At 37.6% G+C, this 21,231-nt stretch overlaps 1 protein-coding gene across 1 annotated transcript in view; it reads right to left on the reverse strand.

Annotated features, from left to right (window-relative positions):
• LOC148854307 (DNAJ heat shock N-terminal domain-containing protein) overlaps positions 1-19,775 on the reverse strand; it is a 76,950-nt gene extending 57,175 nt beyond the window's left edge. The window contains exons 1-7 of the mRNA XM_088940896.1: positions 19,450-19,775; positions 19,268-19,337; positions 18,582-18,624; positions 10,434-10,511; positions 10,266-10,344; positions 10,074-10,156; positions 3,399-3,456 (exon numbers count right to left, since the gene is read on the reverse strand). Coding sequence (XP_088797022.1) covers positions 3,399-3,456; positions 10,074-10,156; positions 10,266-10,344; positions 10,434-10,511; positions 18,582-18,624; positions 19,268-19,337; positions 19,450-19,573 — 535 coding nt within the window. The 5' untranslated portion in view covers positions 19,574-19,775. The remainder of the gene's footprint in view (positions 1-3,398; positions 3,457-10,073; positions 10,157-10,265; positions 10,345-10,433; positions 10,512-18,581; positions 18,625-19,267; positions 19,338-19,449) is intronic.
• Positions 19,776-21,231: the final 1,456 nt, after the last annotated feature.

The following is a 21,231-nucleotide window of genomic DNA, read 5'->3' on the forward strand; positions in this document are numbered from 1 at the left end:
TCCCCTCTACCACTAAATTCTAAATGAGAGCATAGAAGCATAAGGCTACGTTTGGTTGCAATGCAAATGCAAATGCAAATATGTACACTACATATTTACCCATTTTTCGGTTCTTGAATGCAAACACGGTTCACATTTTAAACCGTTTTTGCATTCATCTTGTTTGTTTGAAATCGGTGCAAAAAGTGTGGGCCCATCATTAAATGCCCCAACTATCTTATGCTCCAATGCATTAACTTTGGTCAAAAAGTTAATTATCAAAAGAACACAAAATTGTATCCAAAAAATAGGTACAATAATGCTCTCTTCTTAGAGTACAAAAGTGTCAGAAAATACAATTTTGCTCTGATAATCATTACTTTTTTACGTTTCAAACAAACGCTCGCAAACGCGAACCGGGGTACATAAATACCCCGGTTTGGCATTTGTATCGCAAACAAACGGAGCCTAAGAAACAAAACAGCCAACAGAATGGAGCAAGAATTAACCAATTGTAAAAACCACCAGCACAACATCGATACAAGCACCAAAGCAGACAAACAGGGGCCATTAGTTGATGTATTGGTAAAATATTGGGCTGTCAAGTGTAATAACACAGGTTCAAGGCTGAGAGCGGCCACTTTGTGTGTGTGTGTGTGTGTGTTAAAGGTTAGGACTGTATCTGGGGTCTTGGGAGAAGAAATCAAGAGTCTTCATATTCTTGAACCATTAACAACTTTGTAATTTTAATTATTTGAAGATTGATTTTTAGTTTGTTGATGTTTTAGGAATAGAGTTAAGTTTCACTTTTCTAGAAATTAACTATTCTTAGTAAGATCAAAACTACTATCTATGATAACTTTCAAGTTTACTGTATAGTAATTTTCGTAATTACTATTTATAGAAAAATTGTCATTTGCCATTTTTAGTAATTTCTGGTGTCTTTACAATAAGTTGGTTTTAGTAGGGTTAGTAATTGGTATTCAGAGTTACTTTAGCATTTAGAATCATCAATCATTATTTCAGTGTCCTCATACATTACCTACTGGGTTGCCTTGCTGAAACTGACCTATGTAAAGGGAGAGCAAAGCATTTATGCTTGGTTTATATTTGAAATTTAAGAGTTGAATGAAAAGTTTCTTTTGAAGTTACTTGTGGATAAGAGTGTTATCTTCTCTCTTTTTCCTCTCTTTTCTCCTAAAAGTGCAATCCTTCTTCTCTTTTTATCTATTTTAGACCCAAACCTTTCTCATAATTCAGATCCTTAATTTCCCACTTCCTCCCACCACATTCATCGAAATAGGACATTCTGCTTTTCAGAGTTATTTTAGCAGTTAGAATCATCAATCATTATGTCAGTATCCTCATACATTACCTATTGGGTTGCCTTGCTGAAATTGGCCTATGTTAAGGGGGAGCAGAGCATTTATGCTTGGTTTATATTTGAAATTTAAGAGTTGAATGAAAAGTTTCTTTTGAAGTTACTTGTGGATATGAGTGTTGTCTTCTCTCTTTTTCCTCTCTTTTCTCCTTAAAGTGCAATCCTTCTCTTTTTATCTATTTTAGACCCAAATCTTTCTCATAATTCAGATCCTTCATTTCCCTCTTCCTCCCACCACGTTCATCGAAATAGGACATTCTCCTTTTCATCCTACACCAGACGTGTTCAATTTAGAACCATAGACCCAGCTTCTGTAACAAGATGCTGAAGGAGCCACAGACCGTCAAGCTATTCTACACATCCGATCAATCAATGTTGCTTCTCCTTCCACCTCCATCCAATAAAACCCCATGGCAGACATTAACCTCAATCCATGGACAAGGAAGAACAGATAAGCTCCAATAGGATTCCCATATCCACTGATGCCTGAATACAACCTTCCATCATGCCTACTAAAGACATCTCCAAAGCTTGACTGGCGTGCATTTCCATTTGAGCACCATCATAACTTAATTTATAGCTCTTCTAAGAGAAGGTATATTATCATAATCAATAGTCAATTTGGAAATGAAGAGGAAGCCACCACCACCCAGCCTCCAACAATATCATCAACTGAAATACCCTGAAATTCTCCCACCTAGTTAAGAACCAGTGGATAATGGCGATAGTCACCAAATCGTCATAAACTAATTATTTTACAAATATATTTGATAGCAACAGTTAACTTTCTAAATAAATGCCCTGAAAGTCCCCCGCCTAGTTAAGATCTGGTGGATAACCATGATAGTCACCAAATCATCACAAACTGATTCTTTTTCAGATATATTTGCAGAAATGGTGAACTTGCTAAAAAAATACCCTGAAATTCCCCCACCTTATGATCCAGTGGATAATGGTGATAGTCACCAAATCATCACAAACCGTTCTTTTTTGAAATATACAGAAACTGTGAACTTGCCAAATAAATACATTTATTTTAACTTGGATCTTTTTAGCTGGTTCAAGAATTTAAGATGCATGCAATAATTGGTTAAGATTGGATACATACAAAAGTTAAATCTGAGTCAAAATAAAGACTAACTTATAAGAAACATTTACCTCAACTGCAAATAAGGACTTGACTTGTGCAACTTGAGAGTAGGGGTGCTCACAGTTCGGTTAACCGAACTGTGGGCCTATTTTTGAAACCAAACCAGTCCTACCGGTTTCTAGAAAACCGGTAACCAAAACCGAACCGAAGCCGATCGGTTGAACGGGGTTTGGTTGATCGTTGGTTCAGTTCATCAGTTTTTTGGTTTTTTATATTTATAATATATATTATAAAAAACATATAATTATATAATAAAAATAGAAATATATATATAAATTATTATATTTCAAATAATAAATAATATATTATATATTATAAATATATTTATATATATATATTGCATATTTATTAATTTATAGTATAGAAAATATAAAATGTATATAATATAAATAATATACATAAATATATAAAATATATAGAAATATATGTATACCGGTCGGTTCAGTTAACTGTCGGCTTTTTTATATTGGTTAAACAAAACTGAACCAGTACCTTTGGTTTTTTAAAAGTACCGAACCAAAACCAAACCGACCGGTTCGGTTTCAGTCAGTTTTTCGGTTTTTCTTGCTCATCCCTACTTGAGAGTGGCACTTATTGGATTTTGCACTGAATCATCAAAGCATTTCATTACCTATGGCCGACACCTTAATTTCACTTAAAAATATAAACCTGTTTCTTTGCTGCAAACCTATGAAAATTTGATAATTAACCACCAGAAAAGGTAAATATAATTGTTGTCCAACATCATAGAAACTTAAAATATTGATTAGTTAAATGGGGTGATCAAAAGCACCAACAATAAGAGGTAACAAATGATTCAAATTAAAACACCATATGAATACTTAACCTCTATTTAAGTTATAACCACTAGAAAAATAAAGAGCATACCAATTCTCTTCCAGTTATTAGAGAATAGATTACAACGTTTGCTCCCAGATGAATAAACCTGAATCCCAATTCCAAGAGTTAGACAATGTGAAAGAGTTAATTTGTGAAATCAAGGATTGTATCAAGAAATGCAGAACAGAGAACACTAATAGCAACTTGTGGTTATTAATCCTATTCAATGAAACCAGTTTAATACCCAGGTATTAAAGCCTCAGAGTTGTTAAGTCAGGTTTAAGATACACATCATGGATGGACATGGATGGGGGAGAAGGGGCACTAACTGCAAAAGATACACAATGAAGTCAACCTGGAATAAAATTATAGAGAAAAGAAGCATGGTAGATGGTTTCAAATGGGAATTGTTGGTGTGAAAATTTTAAGAAATTCTCATACAACATAATTCACTAAATCAAATGATTGAATTCTTATTTTTTTTGGTTAAGGTCCATTCAGGGAATCTTACGGATAGTTTCCCTTGATTACACCCTCTGCAATAGAGGAATACCTTTTGACTCTGACTTGGAGAAATGAATGTATAGAACAAATTAAAAAGAAAAAAAAAAGAAAAATGGAGAATTCTTGAGAAGAAAGTTCCATTTACATTTCTTTACATATCTCAACTTTATAGGAATGAGAAATACAATATAAAATCAAGAAATTTTACAACATCATTTTACTCTCTCTCTCTCTCAGTCTATCTTCAAAACAAATAATTCCTTTTCACTCCTTCCTTCTTTACAATAAGCCATAATCAACCGAATAAAAATCAGATCATAGATGGTATCATTCTTCTGGATTGTGTGTGTGGGAAGAGATCAAGGGAACCATAGTCAAATTACACATCAGACTGTAGATGATTTTTATCCCTCCTTTCTCCAATCTTCAGATCTGCATTTGACGGAAGCCATAATCAACCCTTGGAAAGAAGATTATGTGAAGAAGCATTAGGGTGGAAGTTTATTGGTCCATATGGGAAAAGAGAAACTCAAGAATATTTTCAGACAAGGAAAGAACCACAGAATACTTATTAGAACTGATACACTTAAGGGTAGTTCACTGGCTGAAATCTATGGAGCTATTCTCAGAACTTTCCATGGCTGACTTATTGAGAAATTGGAAAGAGATAACTACCTCTGCCCGATGTAAGAGGACTCCTAGGCCTTCTTGGTCCCCTCCTCCCTCTAGATCCATAAAATTGAATTTTGATGGTAGTAGCTTAAGGAATCCAGGGCCTTTTGGGATTGGGGGAGTGTTCAGGAATGAGGATGGGGTTATTACTGCCATGTTCTCAGGCCCAATCAGAGACGGTGACTCTCTTAGGGCTGAGATTCTTGCAGTTCTGCAAGGAATCCAAAGAGCAAGAGAATTAAACATCAGATACTTGGTCCTTGAAGGGGACTCGAAGGTGGTGATTAGGTGGCTGAAGGGAGACAACAGTGATTTGTGGAGCTACAGCAATGAAAAGAAAAAATTTAAATGGCTGAGTAGGGATATTGAGGTGAAGTACAGCTGGGTGAAGAGAAGTGCTAACTCAATTGCTGATGGATTAGCCAAGCAAGGGGCGTTTAGGGAATCTCTGTTTTGGGCTAATTTTTAGCTTCTTTCTTTGTTTTTTTGTTGTTGGGGAGTTAAGATAGTTTACCTCCCCCTTTGTAATTCAAGTTTCACAAAACTTATTCATTAATAAAGCTTATCGTTATTGATCAAAAAAATAATAATAATCAACCCTTGGGAATGAGGCTGGAGATGGCTTAATCCCTAACTTGCTTTGGTAGAGGAACCATAATCAACCAAGTAGAAGCACTTCATTGTAGATGGTTTCTTTTCCTCTACTTCCCTTACAAGTAAGATTTGGAAATTCAATGAAAGAGAGAAGGAAAAGGATACGTAATATCAAATAGAATTTCTGGGAGATGCCTGCACAGAAAATTTTCCTTCACCAACCTGTGAGAGTAGTGTTTTCCCCTTCTCTTCCCTTTTTTTTCTTTCTTTTTCTCCATGAGACTATTTTCTTCTCTTTCACTATGACTTCCATAAGACTCTAAGAGTGTGGCTATCTAAGAAATCTTTTCTTTGAAGGGAGTTTGAAGCATCCCTCCAAGAACTTAAAATAGATGTAAAGAGACTAGGCCGAATGGGTCCTAGTATCTTCTCTTGTAATATCTTTTCTTTTCTTGTTGGCTAATGGGCCTGTTGTTTCTTTTTGTTTAATCTCTTTATGTTACTGCCTAGTGGCCGCCCACTTAAGGACATACTTGTCATTACTCTAACATTAATTCTTAATAAAAAGGATTAGAGAAGAAAGGGAAGATAATTTCGAATCTTCTTCTTCTTCCTTCTCTCTTCGCCATCTTCTTCTCTTCTTCCTTTTTTTTCCCTCTAATCTTCAAATTTACACCTAATATTTGAGGACTGATTTACATCTTGGTATCAGAGTTTGCTAAGGGCTACAGTCAAATGTATACTATCTTGAGACATTTGCCCTTGTAGCTAAGATGACCTCAGTCAGGGTTTTGTTATCTCTAGCCGCTACTTTTGATTGGCCCCTACACCAGTTTGATGTTAAAAATGCCTTCTTGAATGGAGACCTACATGAAGAGGTCTATATGCCTTTGCCTCCAAGGGTGTATGGGAAGGAAATGCAAGGCAAGGTGTGTAAACTGTAGAAATCTATTTATGGTATCAAACAGTCTCCTCGGGCTTGGTTTGAGAGGTTTAGGGCTACTCTTGTCTCCTTTGGCTACACAAACTCAACCTGATCATACCCTGTTCCTGAAGAGAAATGGCTCTCTGGTGACGTTCTTGATAGTTTATGCTGATGATATTATGGTCACGGGTAATGACACTCAAGAGGTCAGTAAACTAAAAAGGTTTCTCAACTCTGAATTTGAGATCAAAGATTTGGGAGATCTTCGGTATTTTTTGGCCATTGAAGTTGCTAGATCGAAGGATGGTATCTTCATTTCTCAGCGTAAATATGTCCTTGACCTCCTTGTTGAGACTGGTAAACTTGGAGCTAAACCAATCTCCACTCCTATTGATCCTAATCATAAGCTTTCTGCTACAGATGGCGAGTTTTTATCTGATAAGGGGGTGTTTCAGAGACTGCTTGGGAAGTTGTTATATCTTTGCATGACTCGGCCAGATATTTCCTATGTAGTAAGTGTTATTAGTCAATTTATGCATTCTCCCAGAGATACTCATTTAGCTGCTGCAGAAAGGGTTCTGTGTTACTTGAAAGGTACTCCAGGGAAAGGTATTATGTTTGCTAAACATGGACACATGAAGCTGGACGCTTTTATTGGTGTTGATTGGGCAGGATGTATTGATGATAGGAGATCCACCTCAGGTTATTGTGCTCTAGTTGTTGGGAACATTGTGTCATGGAGTAGTAAGAAACAGTTTGTAGTTGCTAGATCCTCAGCTGAAGCAGAATACAAGGCAATGGCACATGGTGTGTCAGAATTACTGTGGCTACGATCCCTTTTAGAAGAATTGGGGGTTGACTACGAGAAGCCAATGATGCTCTACTGAGACAACCAAGCAGCTATCAACATTGCACATAATCCTGTTCAACATGACAGAACTAAGCACATTGAGGGTGATAGACATTTTATAAGGGAAAGAGTTTCCTCATGAGAAGTTTGTTTGCTATTCATCACATCAGATGAACAATTGGTTGATATCTTGACCAAGGGAGTTCCAAGAGGGAAAATGACACAATATATAAGCAAGCTGGGCATGATTGACATCTATGCTCAGCTTGAGGGGGAGCATAGATGTATCTTCTCTTGTAATATCTTCTCTTGTAATATCTTTTCTTTTCTTGTTGGCTAATGGGCCTGTTATTTCTTTTTGTTTAATCTCTTTATGTTACTACCTAGCTGGCCGCCCACTTAAGGGCATACTTGTCATTACTCTAACATTAATTCTTAATAAAAAGGATTAGAGGAAAAAGGAAAGATAATTTTGAATCTTCTTCTTCTTCCTTCTCTTTTCGCCATCTTCTTCTCTTGTACTGCTGCTCTTACTACTCTTCTTCCTTTTTTCCCTCTAATCTTCAAATTTACACCTAATATTTGAGGACTGGTTTACATCTATAGGGATTGAAGTAGTTATGTAACATCCCCTCGCTGTAGGTGAACGACATCCAATCTCCCACTTAAAGAGAAGGAACACCAGTATGTGACACCTCTTTTAATCTAAATGGGCTTTAGTTAGTCCACTAGCCAACCCATTTAATTGGGTTGTAAACAATTTTATATCTAAATGGGCTTTAGTTAGTCCACTAGCCAACCCATTTAATTGGGTTGTAAACAATTTTATATTTACTGGATTCCGTAGGCTCACAATTGAGCCCATTCTCTTCTAATATAAACTTTTCATTTAATAGGTGTGGAACTCTTCTATACCTCAAAAGTTCTATTGGAAGGAACTATTGAACAAAATACAGGTTGATGAGAATATAAGAAGAGTGGGAGTCCAAATTTAACTTAAATGCATATGTTGTAAGAATTCAAAGGAGGAAACCAAAGATTCTTGGTGCTATCAAGATTGCTTCCAATCCTGTATTTCATGATTGTACAAAGCATATTGAAGTTGACAGTCACTTTATTAGGGATCTCCATCTTGTAGGCCATATTTCACTACCTAATGTCTCTTTTGGGCTTCAGCTTGTAGATTTCTTACTAAAGCTAATAACAAAAACACAGCATACCTTTCTTATGGACAAACTGATGCTTATTCCTCAGCATCAGTTTAAGGGGGAGTGCAGAGACATAGAGGGTTAATTTCATTTTTTATTATTTTTGTATCTTGGGAGCATATTTGCATTATACTCCTTGCAACTAGATTATTTTACAATTTTTGTACATTCCTTGTATCCTGAGGATAGAATTGTCCTTTTGTGTCTTTAATATAAAGATCAATTTTTGGGTGTGTGTGGTTTGTTGAGACACACCCATTCAGTTCTCTTTTACCTTTCTTCTCTACCATTCAAACCTACTTTTATAGGTGCAAGGTGTGGCACAGGCCTTTTCAAAGCATGGAGCAGAAATACAAAAAATGACAAAAAATCAAAAAGTGCAAAAAAAGCAAAAACTAAAGATATTAAACATAATATTAATTAAAAATATAAACTTATAGTTTAAAATAAATGTTTTAATAATACTATTATCCAAAACTAAAATACATAAGCATAACGTATAAAACATTATTCAAATGAAAATTTAAAAACAAAATCAAGCATATAAAACATATTCAAGCATGTAGAACCCTCAACCTCTTTTTCCCCAAATTGCATTACTTCAAATAGCTAATGTGATGCATTTTACATTCCTGATTCTACGAGTCGTTGTTGTACCAAGCCCCTTTAGGCAAGCCCAAACAAGTCCATGTTAGGGTTTTAAATTCTTAATCCCAACAAAAAGAGAGATTGAGGGTTTTACATGCTTGATTGTGTGCCTAGGTATGTCTCTCGCCTAGAGCCCAGGCACAGCACTTTCAAATGGCATGCGGCTGGTGCACCTAGGCATGTACCTAATGCAAAGGTAACTATGCTCCCTTTTCCTAGGCTACTTTTTTATATTAATAAAATTATGGTGGCCACCCCTCCACCAGGAGTAAATTTCGGGGCTGAAAAAAGTGTAGTCATGATGGTTGGCAATTGGGCATGTTATCCTCCCTTGGCAAGTCAAGGCCCAGGTATGCCCAGCCGATACAAAATACTAAAATAGACTTAAGTACTAACTAGAATCACATAGCATACATAAAAGAATAAGTATTAAACAAGACAAAGGATGAAGTTAAACTCCTTGAGAGACTTGGCCCCTTAGGTTTCAGCAAAGAGAAGCTAAACTTTTATATTCATAACAAATTTCTCATTCAGATGGGTTCCATGATTGGCAAATGAGAGTGTTGATTTACCATCTAGGGAAGTGATCACTAGAGAACTGGTTTGGAGGCACCTGGCCCGGTGAGTGTTTTGTTTGGAGATTTTAACTTGCGGATTTCACACATACTTTATCCAATAAACTTTTGTGGCCACAAGGAAAAAATGCCTTCTTTTCTTTTTCAGTTCTTCTTTCTCCAGTTTCTGTATTCCTCTTTCTGCAATCTAATTATATGGTCTAATATCCATTAACATTTCAAACTCTTTTAAATAATGGATCACATTGATATTTGATCATTTAGCCAACCCCATATAGTTGGGGCAAGGCTTAGATAATGATTGATATATTGATCCTTTATCATAATTAGTGTTGCATGCACACACACACAGTAGTGAGAATCTGACATGTCTCCAAGAGTCTGACTCCACAAGATGAAAAAACATGGACTTGTGGACACATCAATGGAAAAATATATAATATTAAAATAGCTTATATTTTTTTTGAATTTTAACATTATATACCTGCAAAACGGGGTATAAAATGTAACCTTTATTACCAAGAAACATTTGGTATGAAAAATGGAACTTGTCTTGTAAGTTGGTTGTCCATTTTATGTCAAATAAGCTAGAGGAGATAAAAACGGAAATATTGCATGGAAGTCTCCTCAGATATCTGAGTGTCAAACTCTGACATGTGTCCAACTCAGACATGTTGTCCACTTAGGAGAGTCCATGCTACACTTCATAATACAGCAACAGTAGAATTATAATATAATCTGTCATACCTGAACTAACCATGCCTCTGAGTTCCCAATAGTAGCTTGGAAATCCTCAGATGTAAGAACATTAAAAGCATTGTCTGTAGAACCTGAAAAAGAGTATTGTGCATTAGCACTTAATACTGCTACAACTTACAAGTAACCTACTTGAAATTTTACCAATGAACACAAACAATATGATGGAACCTCATAACTAACCAGAAGAATTTAAAAGTGGGAGGTCTACTTCTACAAAGCTTTCTCCAATATATTGTCCTTTAACCTTTTCGATAACATGCTACAGCAAAGGAAGTGGCTTTAAATGAGTCAAGTATTAATTAAACCAACCACATGCAGTAGGCTTAATTGTGACTGCTAAAAACTCACAAGTTGCTCATCAATGCCAAATTGATCATAGTCCCTCTTCCATAAGGGATTCCTCAGTAGCTCAAAAGCATAGCGGATCTGCAAAGGATTTCCATATAATATAACAAAAAATCTAAAGATAAACACAGGAGACCAACATAATGTTAGAAAATCTTTCAGAGTAAAACCAACCAGTTTTATTAAACAAATTCCTCTTTATAAGGCTCAAACTGCTTCTGTATGAATATGAAAGTTGGATTGTAAATATCCAGAGATCACATAACCCAGCTTCTAATAAATTCTTTTCTGTTTTCCAATTACGGTAGCTTCTTTTGACCTTTCAAGAAACTTTGCGAGGAGAGAAAAAGGTATACTTTCGTAATCAAAGTGAACTATAGGGGCTAAATATCCCATTGCCAAATTCACTTTACTTATCAAAAAAAAATCCATTGCCTAACAGTTAAAAGGAACCTCCATTAAAAGTAGAATGTTTTCTTTCTTTCTTTCTCTCAGTGAAGAATCAACAGTTTTAGGTAAGCCTAGGTCTGAGATTGGCTAATATGAAGATTTCTTTTTGATATTTTTGTATTGGTAGGTGTCCCTTCCGTAGTGTCATCAAAAAAGGGGAAAAATCCCAAACAAAAACTCAACCCTGATATGATTCTTGATTTTGATAACTTGTCGATAATCAAGCAAAAAGCAATTTCTTCAAGAAGTAATTAAATATTAGCTCATGATTTCTTTTTTACTAGAAAATATTAAAAAAAAAGCTACTTTCGATTAAAGCCGTAGTAATAAAAAAGCAAGTTCATATTCTAAAAGAGTTGGGGGATGGGATGAAGGACATGAGTTGAGGTAGTGCAAAATGAATCCAAGTGGTCACAATTTGGCAAAAATTATGGCCCTTGATAAAGGAAATCGACAAAACAAGATTTCTATAGCCCAACCCTGTTGGGATAAGACCAAGGTTTAAAGTATCAGAAATGCAATGTGTATCGGAGAGACAATTTTAAGAGGCGTATCGAGATACGCTTAAGATACGCATGGATACACTAAGAAACTCATATAAACCTAGAAAATATTTAAAAAAAAAAAGCTACTTTCGATTAAAGCCATAGTAATAAAAAAGCAAGTTCATATTCTAAAAGAGTTGGGGGATGGGATAAAGGACATGAGTTGAGGTAGTGCAAAATGAATCCAAGAGGTCACAATTTGGCAAAAATTATGGCCCTTGAGAGAAAGGAAATCGACAAAACAAGATTTCTGTAGCCCAACCCTGCTGGGATAAGACAAAGGTTTAAAGTATCGGAAACGCAATGTGTATCGGAGAAACAATTTTAAGAGGCGTATCGAGATACGCTTAAGATACGCATGGATACACTAAGAAACTCATATAAATCCTAAAAACCTATGCTAATTACAATAAATATGAGTTTTATATCACTATAAATAAGCTATTTAAACATAAAAATCCATATTTCAGTGATTTATACAAAGTGTGAAATATTGAAACATAATTGTAAACCGTTGAAAAATGAGGAAATAATTAAAATGTTTGTGTATGCATACATACCATAGTATTTAAAGAATCAATAAAATTTGTATTAATATTTAACATGTTTTAGAAAATAGGACCGATTGGCCTATTGGACCGGTTGGACCATGACTAGATTGGGTTAAAAATTTGCCAAAATTGCCAACCCGACTAGTCAAACTCGAAAACTAGTGAATCAGTCCAGGTTTTAGAAAGACAACTGATTTTTTAAATTGTTTTAGCACATTAATGTTGTTAGCATAGGGGTATTTCTGTCTTTATACTTAGATTAAGGTTGCCGATCTGTAATATTGTGTTAAAACCAGTGCTCCTTACTTAAATAAGGGCACATACATCTTTTCCATTAATTTTAATAATAAAAGCACATGTCTGGCCGAATGGGAGTTATGTTCTTTGACATTCAGATCGAACCAGATTTTCTTCTTTTCTCTCTCTCTCTTTCTTCCACCTTTCTACCTCTCTCTCTACGTGACTGATCTCAGGCAAACAGAACTCCAAGGTAGGCCGAATCATAACATGGTATCAGAGCCACTCGAATCTGCCTCGATTTCTGTTTACCTAGATTTCTATTCTCTGTGCACCCTATCTAGGGTTTCTCTTGATTTTCCTGCATTCAACAGGAGATAAGGGAAAGGGATGAAAAGGAGTGATCGCCCTCCCCCCCAGAGGTTTCTATGCCTCCAGTTGTGTCTTGTGTGGTCGGTTGTTGTAGTTTCTAAGATCGCCCTCCCCTAATCGATGAAGAGAAGAGGGCCGATCTATGTTGTGCAGTGGCTGTCTTGTGTGGACTGATTTTCTGCTCGTGTGGATGTTCCTTCAATGATAAGGTAAGAGATTTTTGTGCATGATTTCTGTTGTGGATCAAATAGGAAGTATGTTTCAGATCATGTGCTAGGGTTTATGCTGTTTTTATGTGTATCGAAGGAAGAATTGTGATCATATAGTGGTGAGATTTTAGGTAGCCATAGGAGTAGGGTTTGTGGTGTAAAGAGTACACTTTTCAGCAACAACAAGTGCTGAAATCAGTGTGACAAGTATGATCTAGTCGTGTGCAGTGTGCAGAATTCAGTGGTAATAGAATTCAGCAAGTGTGCAGAATCGGTGATAACAGAATGGGAAATAACAGTGATTATAAACCTAATGTGATGGTGCCTACAGATTACTTGAATGTTCAGATGACCTCCATTAAACTAAATGGAGAGAATTATGTGCATTGGGCTAAATCCGTTGAAGTCTTTCTGAAGGCAAAGAAGAAGGTAAAACATATAAGAGAGGAGAAACCCTCCACTGACTATCACGAGTATGAAGACTGGGACCAAGAGGATACTCAGATCATCACATAGTTATGGAATAGTATGGAACCCATGATTAGTGTAAACTTCATGTTTCTTGACACTGCCAAAGATGTGTGGGACCATGTGAAGAAATTGTATTAGAGTCAGGACAATACAACCAGAGTGTATCAACTGTATCAAGAGTACTTTAATCTGCAACAGGGCAATCAGAGTCTTGAGGAGTACTATGCCAGTATGAGAAACATACGTAATGAGTTGAATGTCTATCACCCTCTCACTTCTAATGTCAAGATTCAGCAACAACAAAGAGAACAACTTGATGTGACTAGATTTTTTGTGGGACTGAAATCTAAATATGAACCAGTACAGGCTTAGATACTAGGAGAATCAGCTCTCCCCTCTTTAGAAGAGGTATTTGCTCGACTCCAGAGGACTTCTATCGGATCTACTGAGAACTCTAATATCTCAGATAAATTTGCCTTTGTTGTGTCAAGAGGCCATGGTGCTAGAGGTGGAGCTCGAGGAGCTTAGTCTGGCCGTAGTGGGAGTAGTGGTCCGGTGTATGGCCGAAGTGGCAATGGTGGGCCTACTTATAATCATGGTGGTGGTCGTACTAGGGGCAGAGATTCAGGGGGAGTCCGTGGTAGAGGACATGGCTCAGGCCCGAGGAGGTCCACTCATTGTGGTATGGATGGGCATACCATTAACTATTGTTTTGATCTACATGGTCCACCCTCAACCTAGGCCAATCATGTCGTGACTAGTGACACCAATTCCAGCTTTAGACAGGAGAATCGTTCATCAGATCAAATAACTCCTACATCCACAGATAGTCCCGTGAAGGAAATGGTGAGTGTTCCCCGTGATGAATATGAGAGGTTTATCCAATCACAGCAAAACACGGCAACTTTCGCTCACTCAGGTATGGCTTGTTTGGCATCCACACCCAATCCCTAGATCATTGACTCTGGAGCCTCCGATCACATGACCGGAACTCCAGGTGTGTTTTCTTCCCTATCCCATTGCTAAACATCACAATCTGTCACCCTTGCTAATGGTTCCACATCCTCAATTTGTGGTGTTGGTAATGTTGACCTAGACCCTGTATCTCTCTCCTCAGTTTTGTATGTTCCTAAATTGCCTTTTAATTTTGTCTGTTAGTAAGCTGACCAAATCACTTAACTGCTCCATTACTTTTCATCCCTCTATGTGTGTTTTTCAGGATCTCAAGATGGGGATGAAGATTGGTGGAGGGCATGAAGCTGGTGGACTATATTATCTTGACGGTGGTGGAAGAACTTCAACAGCTCTCCAATCATCCCTTTCTCCTCTCCAGTGGCACTGCCGATTTGGTCATCCATCGCTAAAAGTCTTGAAGTCTTTAGTTCCGTCTTTGAGTCAACTTTCTGTTTTGGATTGTGAGGCGTGTCAGTTTGGGAAACACCATCGTGTTCCCTTTAGTTCTAGGGTTGATAACCGTGTGTCGAGTCCTTTTTCTTTAATTCACTCCAATGTTTGGGGTCCTTATAAAGTAATGTCATATAATGGATATAGATACTTTGTCATTTTTGTAGATGACGTGGCTCTATCTAATGAAAGAAATAAGTGAAGTGTTTAACATTTTTCAGAAATTTTATGCTGAGATTTGTAATCAATTTGGTATTCACATTAAAGTTTTCCGTTCTGATAATGGTCGTGAATATTTATCCTCATCACTTCAAGAATACCTGGACCAACACGGCATTATACATCAGACCTCATGTACCTACAACCCACAACAAAACGGGGTGGCTAAGAGAAAGAATCGCCATCTCTTGGAAACAACACGATCCCTCATGCATCACATGAATGTTCCCAAACCCTTTTGGAGTGATGCGGTGCTTACCTCTTGCTTTTTGATTAATCGGATGCCAACGTTCATCCTTGATGGTCATTCTTCATTTACGATCTTGTTTCCCGCCTTGTCTCCGTTCCCTCTTACGCCTAGGGTATTTGGGTGTGTCTGCTTCGTCCATAATCTGGGTCCCGGGATGACAAGTTCGATGCCCGTTTTCTCAAGTGCATCTTCCTTGGCTATTCTCGGACCTAGAAAGGGTATAAGTGTTACCATCCTAATTCTCGACAGTCATTTGTGTGTGTTGATGTCACCTTCTTTGAGTCTACTCCATTTTTTTCCTCCTCATCACCTCCTCTTCCACTTCCTGTTGTCGACCCTCTTCCCCTTGTTCCAATTGTGACCAAATCCTTGCCTCCGATGCCACCATCTGTTGAACGCCCACCTATCCGCCATGTGTATACACATCGCCCACGCGTACCACCTACTACTCCTCCGGCTACATCTCCGTCGACATATCCGGCTCCAGACCCGAACCCAACATCTAAGCTTGATCTCCCCATTGCCTTGCAGAAAGGTAAACGCACTTGCACCCTTCATCCTATTTCTAATTATGTTTCACTTACTCACATTTCTACCTCCCATCGCCAGTTTGTCACTTTGTTATCATCAGTTGTTATCCCTAAGGATGTTTAGGAAGCCCTTAACTCTCCAGGGTGGTATTGTGCGATGGAAGAACTTTCAGCCCATCATCATAATCATACTTGGGACCTCACCGTTCTTCCTCCTGGGAAGCAAGTTGTTGGTTGTAAATGGGTTTATACAGTTAAGTATCTGCCTGATGGTAGTGTTGAACACCTGAAAGTGCGATTGGTAGCAAAAGGGTACTCCCAAACTTATGGTATTGACTACACAGAGACCTTCTCACTAGTTGCTAAGATAAAGTCAGTTCGTGTTGTGGTCTCTCTTGCAGCTATGTATGATTGGTCACTATATCAGCTTGACATCAAGAATGCATTTTTGCATGGTGACTTACTCGAGGAGGTCTACATGGAGTAACCTCCAGGGTTTGTTGCTCAGGGGGAGGATGGTAAGGTGTGCAGACTAAGGAAGGCTATATATGGGCTTAAACAGTCTCCTCGAGCATGGTTTGGTAGGTTCAGTGAGGTAGTAAAGAAGTTTGGTATGAAACAGTGCTAAATTGATCATTTTGTATTCAGTCATCGCTCTCCGGGAGAAAAAATATTGTTGGTGGTGTATCTAGATGATATTGTTATTCCCGGGAATGATAACATGGGTATTGACAGGCTGAAGACTTATCAACAGGATCATTTTCAGACAAAGGATCTTAGTAAACTGAAATATTTCTTGGGGATATAGGTAGCAAGATCTAAGTATGGTATGAATCTGTGCCAGAAGAAATGTGTGCTTGATTTGCTGGAAGAAACAGGCTTGTTGGGTGCTAAACCAACTGAAACACCTATGGACACAAATACTAGGCTAAGCAGTGATATGGGTGAAGTGTTTGAAGACCCTGGCAGATATCGACGACTTGTAGGTAAACTGAACTACCTAACCATTACTAGGCCAGACATCTCATTTGCAGTTAGTGTGGTGAGTCAGTCATGCAGAAACCTCTGATTCCTCATTGGAATGCAATTCTGAGAATTGTGAGGTATTTAAAAGGGGCTCCAAGTCGCAGTTTGATATACAAAAGTGGCAGAAAACTTGAAATAAAAGGGTATTCTGATGCTGACTGGGCAGGTTCTATGTCTGATAGGCAGTCTAACACAGGCTATTGCACTTTCTTGGGAGGTAACCTGGTGACATGGAAAAGTAAGAAGCAGACAGTCGTGGCAAGAAGTAGTGCAGAAGCAGAATATAGGGCTATGGCGCATACTGCTTGCAAATTAGTGTGGCTAAGGAACCTTCTACAGGAAGTAGGGTACAACATCAATACTCCAATGAAGCTCTATTGTGAAAATCAGGCTGCAGTTCATATTTCTTCTAATTCGATGTTTCATAAAAGAACCAAGCACATTGAGGTTGACTGTCACTTTGTGAGAGAGAAGGTGTTGAATGGGAAGCTAGACACTGCATATGTTAATACAAGAAACCAATGGACAGACTTATTTACAAAAGGCTTGAGTCGGGGAAGAGTGGATTACATATGTATACTCCCAGCTTGAGGGGGAGTGTTAGCGTAGGGGCATTTCTGTCTTTATACTTAGATTAAGGTTGTTGATCTATAATATTGTGTTAGAACCATTGCTCCTTACTTAAATAAGGGCACATATATCTTTCTCATTAATTTTAATAATAAAAGCACATGTCTGGCTGAATGGGAGTTATGTTCTTTGACTTCCAGTTCGAACCAGATTTTCTTCTCTTCTCTCTCTCTCTTTCTTCCACCTTTCTACCTCTCTCTACATGACTGATCTCAGGCAAACAGAACTCCAAGGTAGGCTGAATCATAACAAATGCAAACTTCTAAAGGCCATAACTTTTTGCTGAAATGTCTTATCATGGTGACCTTTGTTTTTATTTTGGGTAACTTTTCAATATAAGTGCCTTATAAAAAAATTGAAATTAAAATAAAATATATATATATATTATAAAAGAATGCAATTATATAATTTGAATATATTAGAATCCAATATATAATTTATAACATTGTATATATGTATAATAATATATTATATGATATATATGATATATATAATATATATAATATATATAATATATTACGTCATCACAATTTGACCTCGGTTGAACCTCTAACCTATGAACCTCTCCCTTTTTTGGTTTGATGTCCAGCCTGGTTCTTTAAACATTTAATGATGAATTTTAGCTTTTATTGGTAATCATCTACTAACAAACAAATTTAATTAAGAATTAAAGTACAAATTTATATGACAAACACTTGTGGTATGGCATAGTGGTAGACTTGTAGTCGTTACAAACAAATGACTAGGGTTCAAATCCCTTTATCCTCTATTTGTGATTTTTAATAGGCAAGTTAGTGGCATGTCAAATTCAAATTCGAATTTGAACATTGCCTTAAATTCACTATTCAATTTGCCTTTAATAGCGTGTTATTATATGTGATAATTAATTAAGAGTCATTGAATTTGAATTTGAAAAGTTACTAATATTAAGAGAGGAGGGAAAATAAATTTGAATTAAGATCATTAAATTCGGAATTAAATTTCAAGTTGTATCGCTCGGTTGATACATACAGTGTATCGAACTGTATCAGGATTGTATCAGCTGATACAGACCCGAAACAGACTGATACTAATGAAAATACACGAAACATACAGATTCTGTATGTTCCGTGTATCAGATCTTCAACAAAATGCAACGTATCAGCTGATATGGACCAATATGTTGTGAAGTTTTAAACCTTGGATAAGACTCATTGTGTTGAACTGAGTTATATATGAAGAACATGAAGCGAGAAGGGGAAAAAAAAATTTGCTAACCTTGATAAAATCAGATGTAGCAGGGACTTCAACTCCGGAGTTCCTGAAATTTTACAGAGTCTGGTTTAGCAACAAAAACAAACTATTGATGAACCAAAAGAAATGGCCATTGCCATATCTGAAGCTGCAGAAGCAGAATTATAAAAGGGCAGCCCAATGCACAGTCTCCTGCCAATATCCCAGTCCAATCTTATTAATAAATGGACCAGTCCAATTTGATCCAATTATGAACAGATGTCGGAATCCATCCAACTTTAACCAGTTGACTTAGTAAATCCAATCCATTTGCAGCCCTAAATCATGGAAGAAGCCCGGCCATTATGGAGCCTGCTGAATATGAAGCAGTACAATTGGCATCTGAACGCATTATCCCATAAGGCCATAACAGGTAAATCAACATTAGACACTGATGCTTTCAAATATAATTTCCAGTTCAAATGATCTGCAATAGCAATTGCTGAAGAAGATACTAATTAACGATCTGAAAACACTGAGTCTTGAAAGGAAGCTCCTTCCTTAACATAGATTATACAAAGACAAGCATACACGAACTTTTTTTATACTCACACCAACCACATACTCAGTTTATAGCGTAAGTTCAGGAAAGAAAAATTGCTCATAAGTGTTCCAAGTCGATGAAATCAATAAACTGAGAAATTTGAGCAAAATATTTTAAAAAAGGTTACCATTTGGATGAAAGCCTTTCGTATGCTTCGGTGACTTCTTCAATGGAGCTGTACCTCTCGATACCGAGAACTGCCGAACGAATGAACACAAGATTGGCTTACAATGTTAACAAGAACCAAAACGAATAAAAGACCTACAACCAGTAAAAATTACAGCTCAAAGAGAGAGAGAAGCAACTCACCGTCGTAATGAGAAGGAGGGAAAGCAGAAGGAATAACAAAGAGTTGATAGAATAGGGAAAGGGAGAAGAGAAGCAGAGATAGTGAGTATGATTTGACAAAGGAAGCTATGGAAGCAGTTTCCATGATTTTTGTAACCCTAGCTGTTACTTTTGGCAGCACGAAGAAAGGGAGGACGTCGAGCTCCTTCGCATTGGAATTCTTTTTCCAATTTATAGTTTCGGGGGATAGGTACCCTGCCGTTTGGCACCGTTTTGCCACGTTGCAGCGCGAAGAAAGGGAAAGAGTCAGAACCGAGTCCAGACTCGGGAATCCTGGTCGCCTTGGGACTTCGAGTCTTCGACTAGTCAGAGAAAGCTAACATGTGCGATAACGGTCATTGTAGGAGACTTAACCCTAATAACGACCAACAACCAAATCGACGGCGGGATTTGATCCCCCGCCAGAAACGTTACCAACGGAGCTAGTTGGCACCGTCAATAGAAACCGGATCTGTTCCTCACACAGGAGGCCTCACAACGACCTCACAAGCGTGACGGGATCTGCTCCTCACGAATGGGCGCTTCACGTGCACATGCACATCCACCATGCATTAGGGTGACAGGATCTGTTCTTCACAAATGGACGCCTCACATGTACATTCACCATGCATTGGCAACATCTCCCATGAATAATAACAAATAAGTACGAAAGATGTTCCCAATGTATGATAGGATGTGTATGTGAGGCGCTTGTGAAGTGCCAGGTGTGAGGAGTAGATTCGATCTCTGCATTGGGAACATCTCCGGTGAATATACATTATTAAATAAGTATGGGAGATGTTCCAAATGCATGGCAGGAGGTGCCAATGAGGCGCCAGGTGTGAGGAGCAGATCTGGTTTCCTCACAAGCTGCATCAAGAACATTTTCCATACTTATGTGTCATTATTTACAGGAGATGTTCCTAATACACGGTGGGATATGACTGTAAGGTCATTATGAGGCACAGATCTTAATTCCTGTCAATAATATTATTAATTCAATGGGGTGAAGCATGAACAATCATTCTCCCAAAAAATTAATAGTGTAATAGATAAATGTCGAGTACATTAAATTATCAAAATACTAGTAGAGTACTTATTGCGATTTAGTATGAGACCGGATCTACTCCTCACAAGCGCCTCACATGCACATCCTACTCTGCATTGGGAACATCTCCCGTACTAATTAATTATTATTCACGGGAGATGTTCTCAATTCATGGTGGATATGCATGTGAGGCGCCCATTTGTTAGGGTGTAGATCCCGTCTTATTCAGTATAGACTATGGACCGATAAATTGAAGTTTTGATACAATGACACAGTAGCATCTTGGACTAGTCTGGCACATGTTCCTACTGACCCGGTCCCAGTTTGGGTATTGGAATGGCTAGGTCGAAGGCTCGTAGCTATCTTACTTTTGGATCAACGATTGGTTAAAGGCTTAAAGCTATTTGGGCATAGCCTGTTCCATCCCATTAGTTCTTTTTTTTTTTTCTAAGGTTAAAAGTGTTGAGATCGGCTTCCATCACTTAGGGTAAACTTTGTGCCCACACCGTTCTAACAGCCTTTTTCAATCTTGCATTATAAATATTTCCCCATGAAATAAAGCACATAATAAAGGCTGCTCAAATAGACTTTGCCTTGACTGAAGCCGAAGTCAGAAGTGTTACACACAATGGGGTAGTAAGTCCCCAAAAATCAACAAAACAAATAAGAAGGGAAAGAAGAAAGGGAGGAGATACTAAAGTCTAAAAAAGGGGAAG

This window comes from Nelumbo lutea, chromosome 4, assembly GCF_056320005.1.
Source record: "Nelumbo lutea isolate HS-2025 chromosome 4, American lotus-T2T, whole genome shotgun sequence".
Taxonomy (NCBI): Eukaryota; Viridiplantae; Streptophyta; class Magnoliopsida; order Proteales; family Nelumbonaceae; genus Nelumbo; species Nelumbo lutea.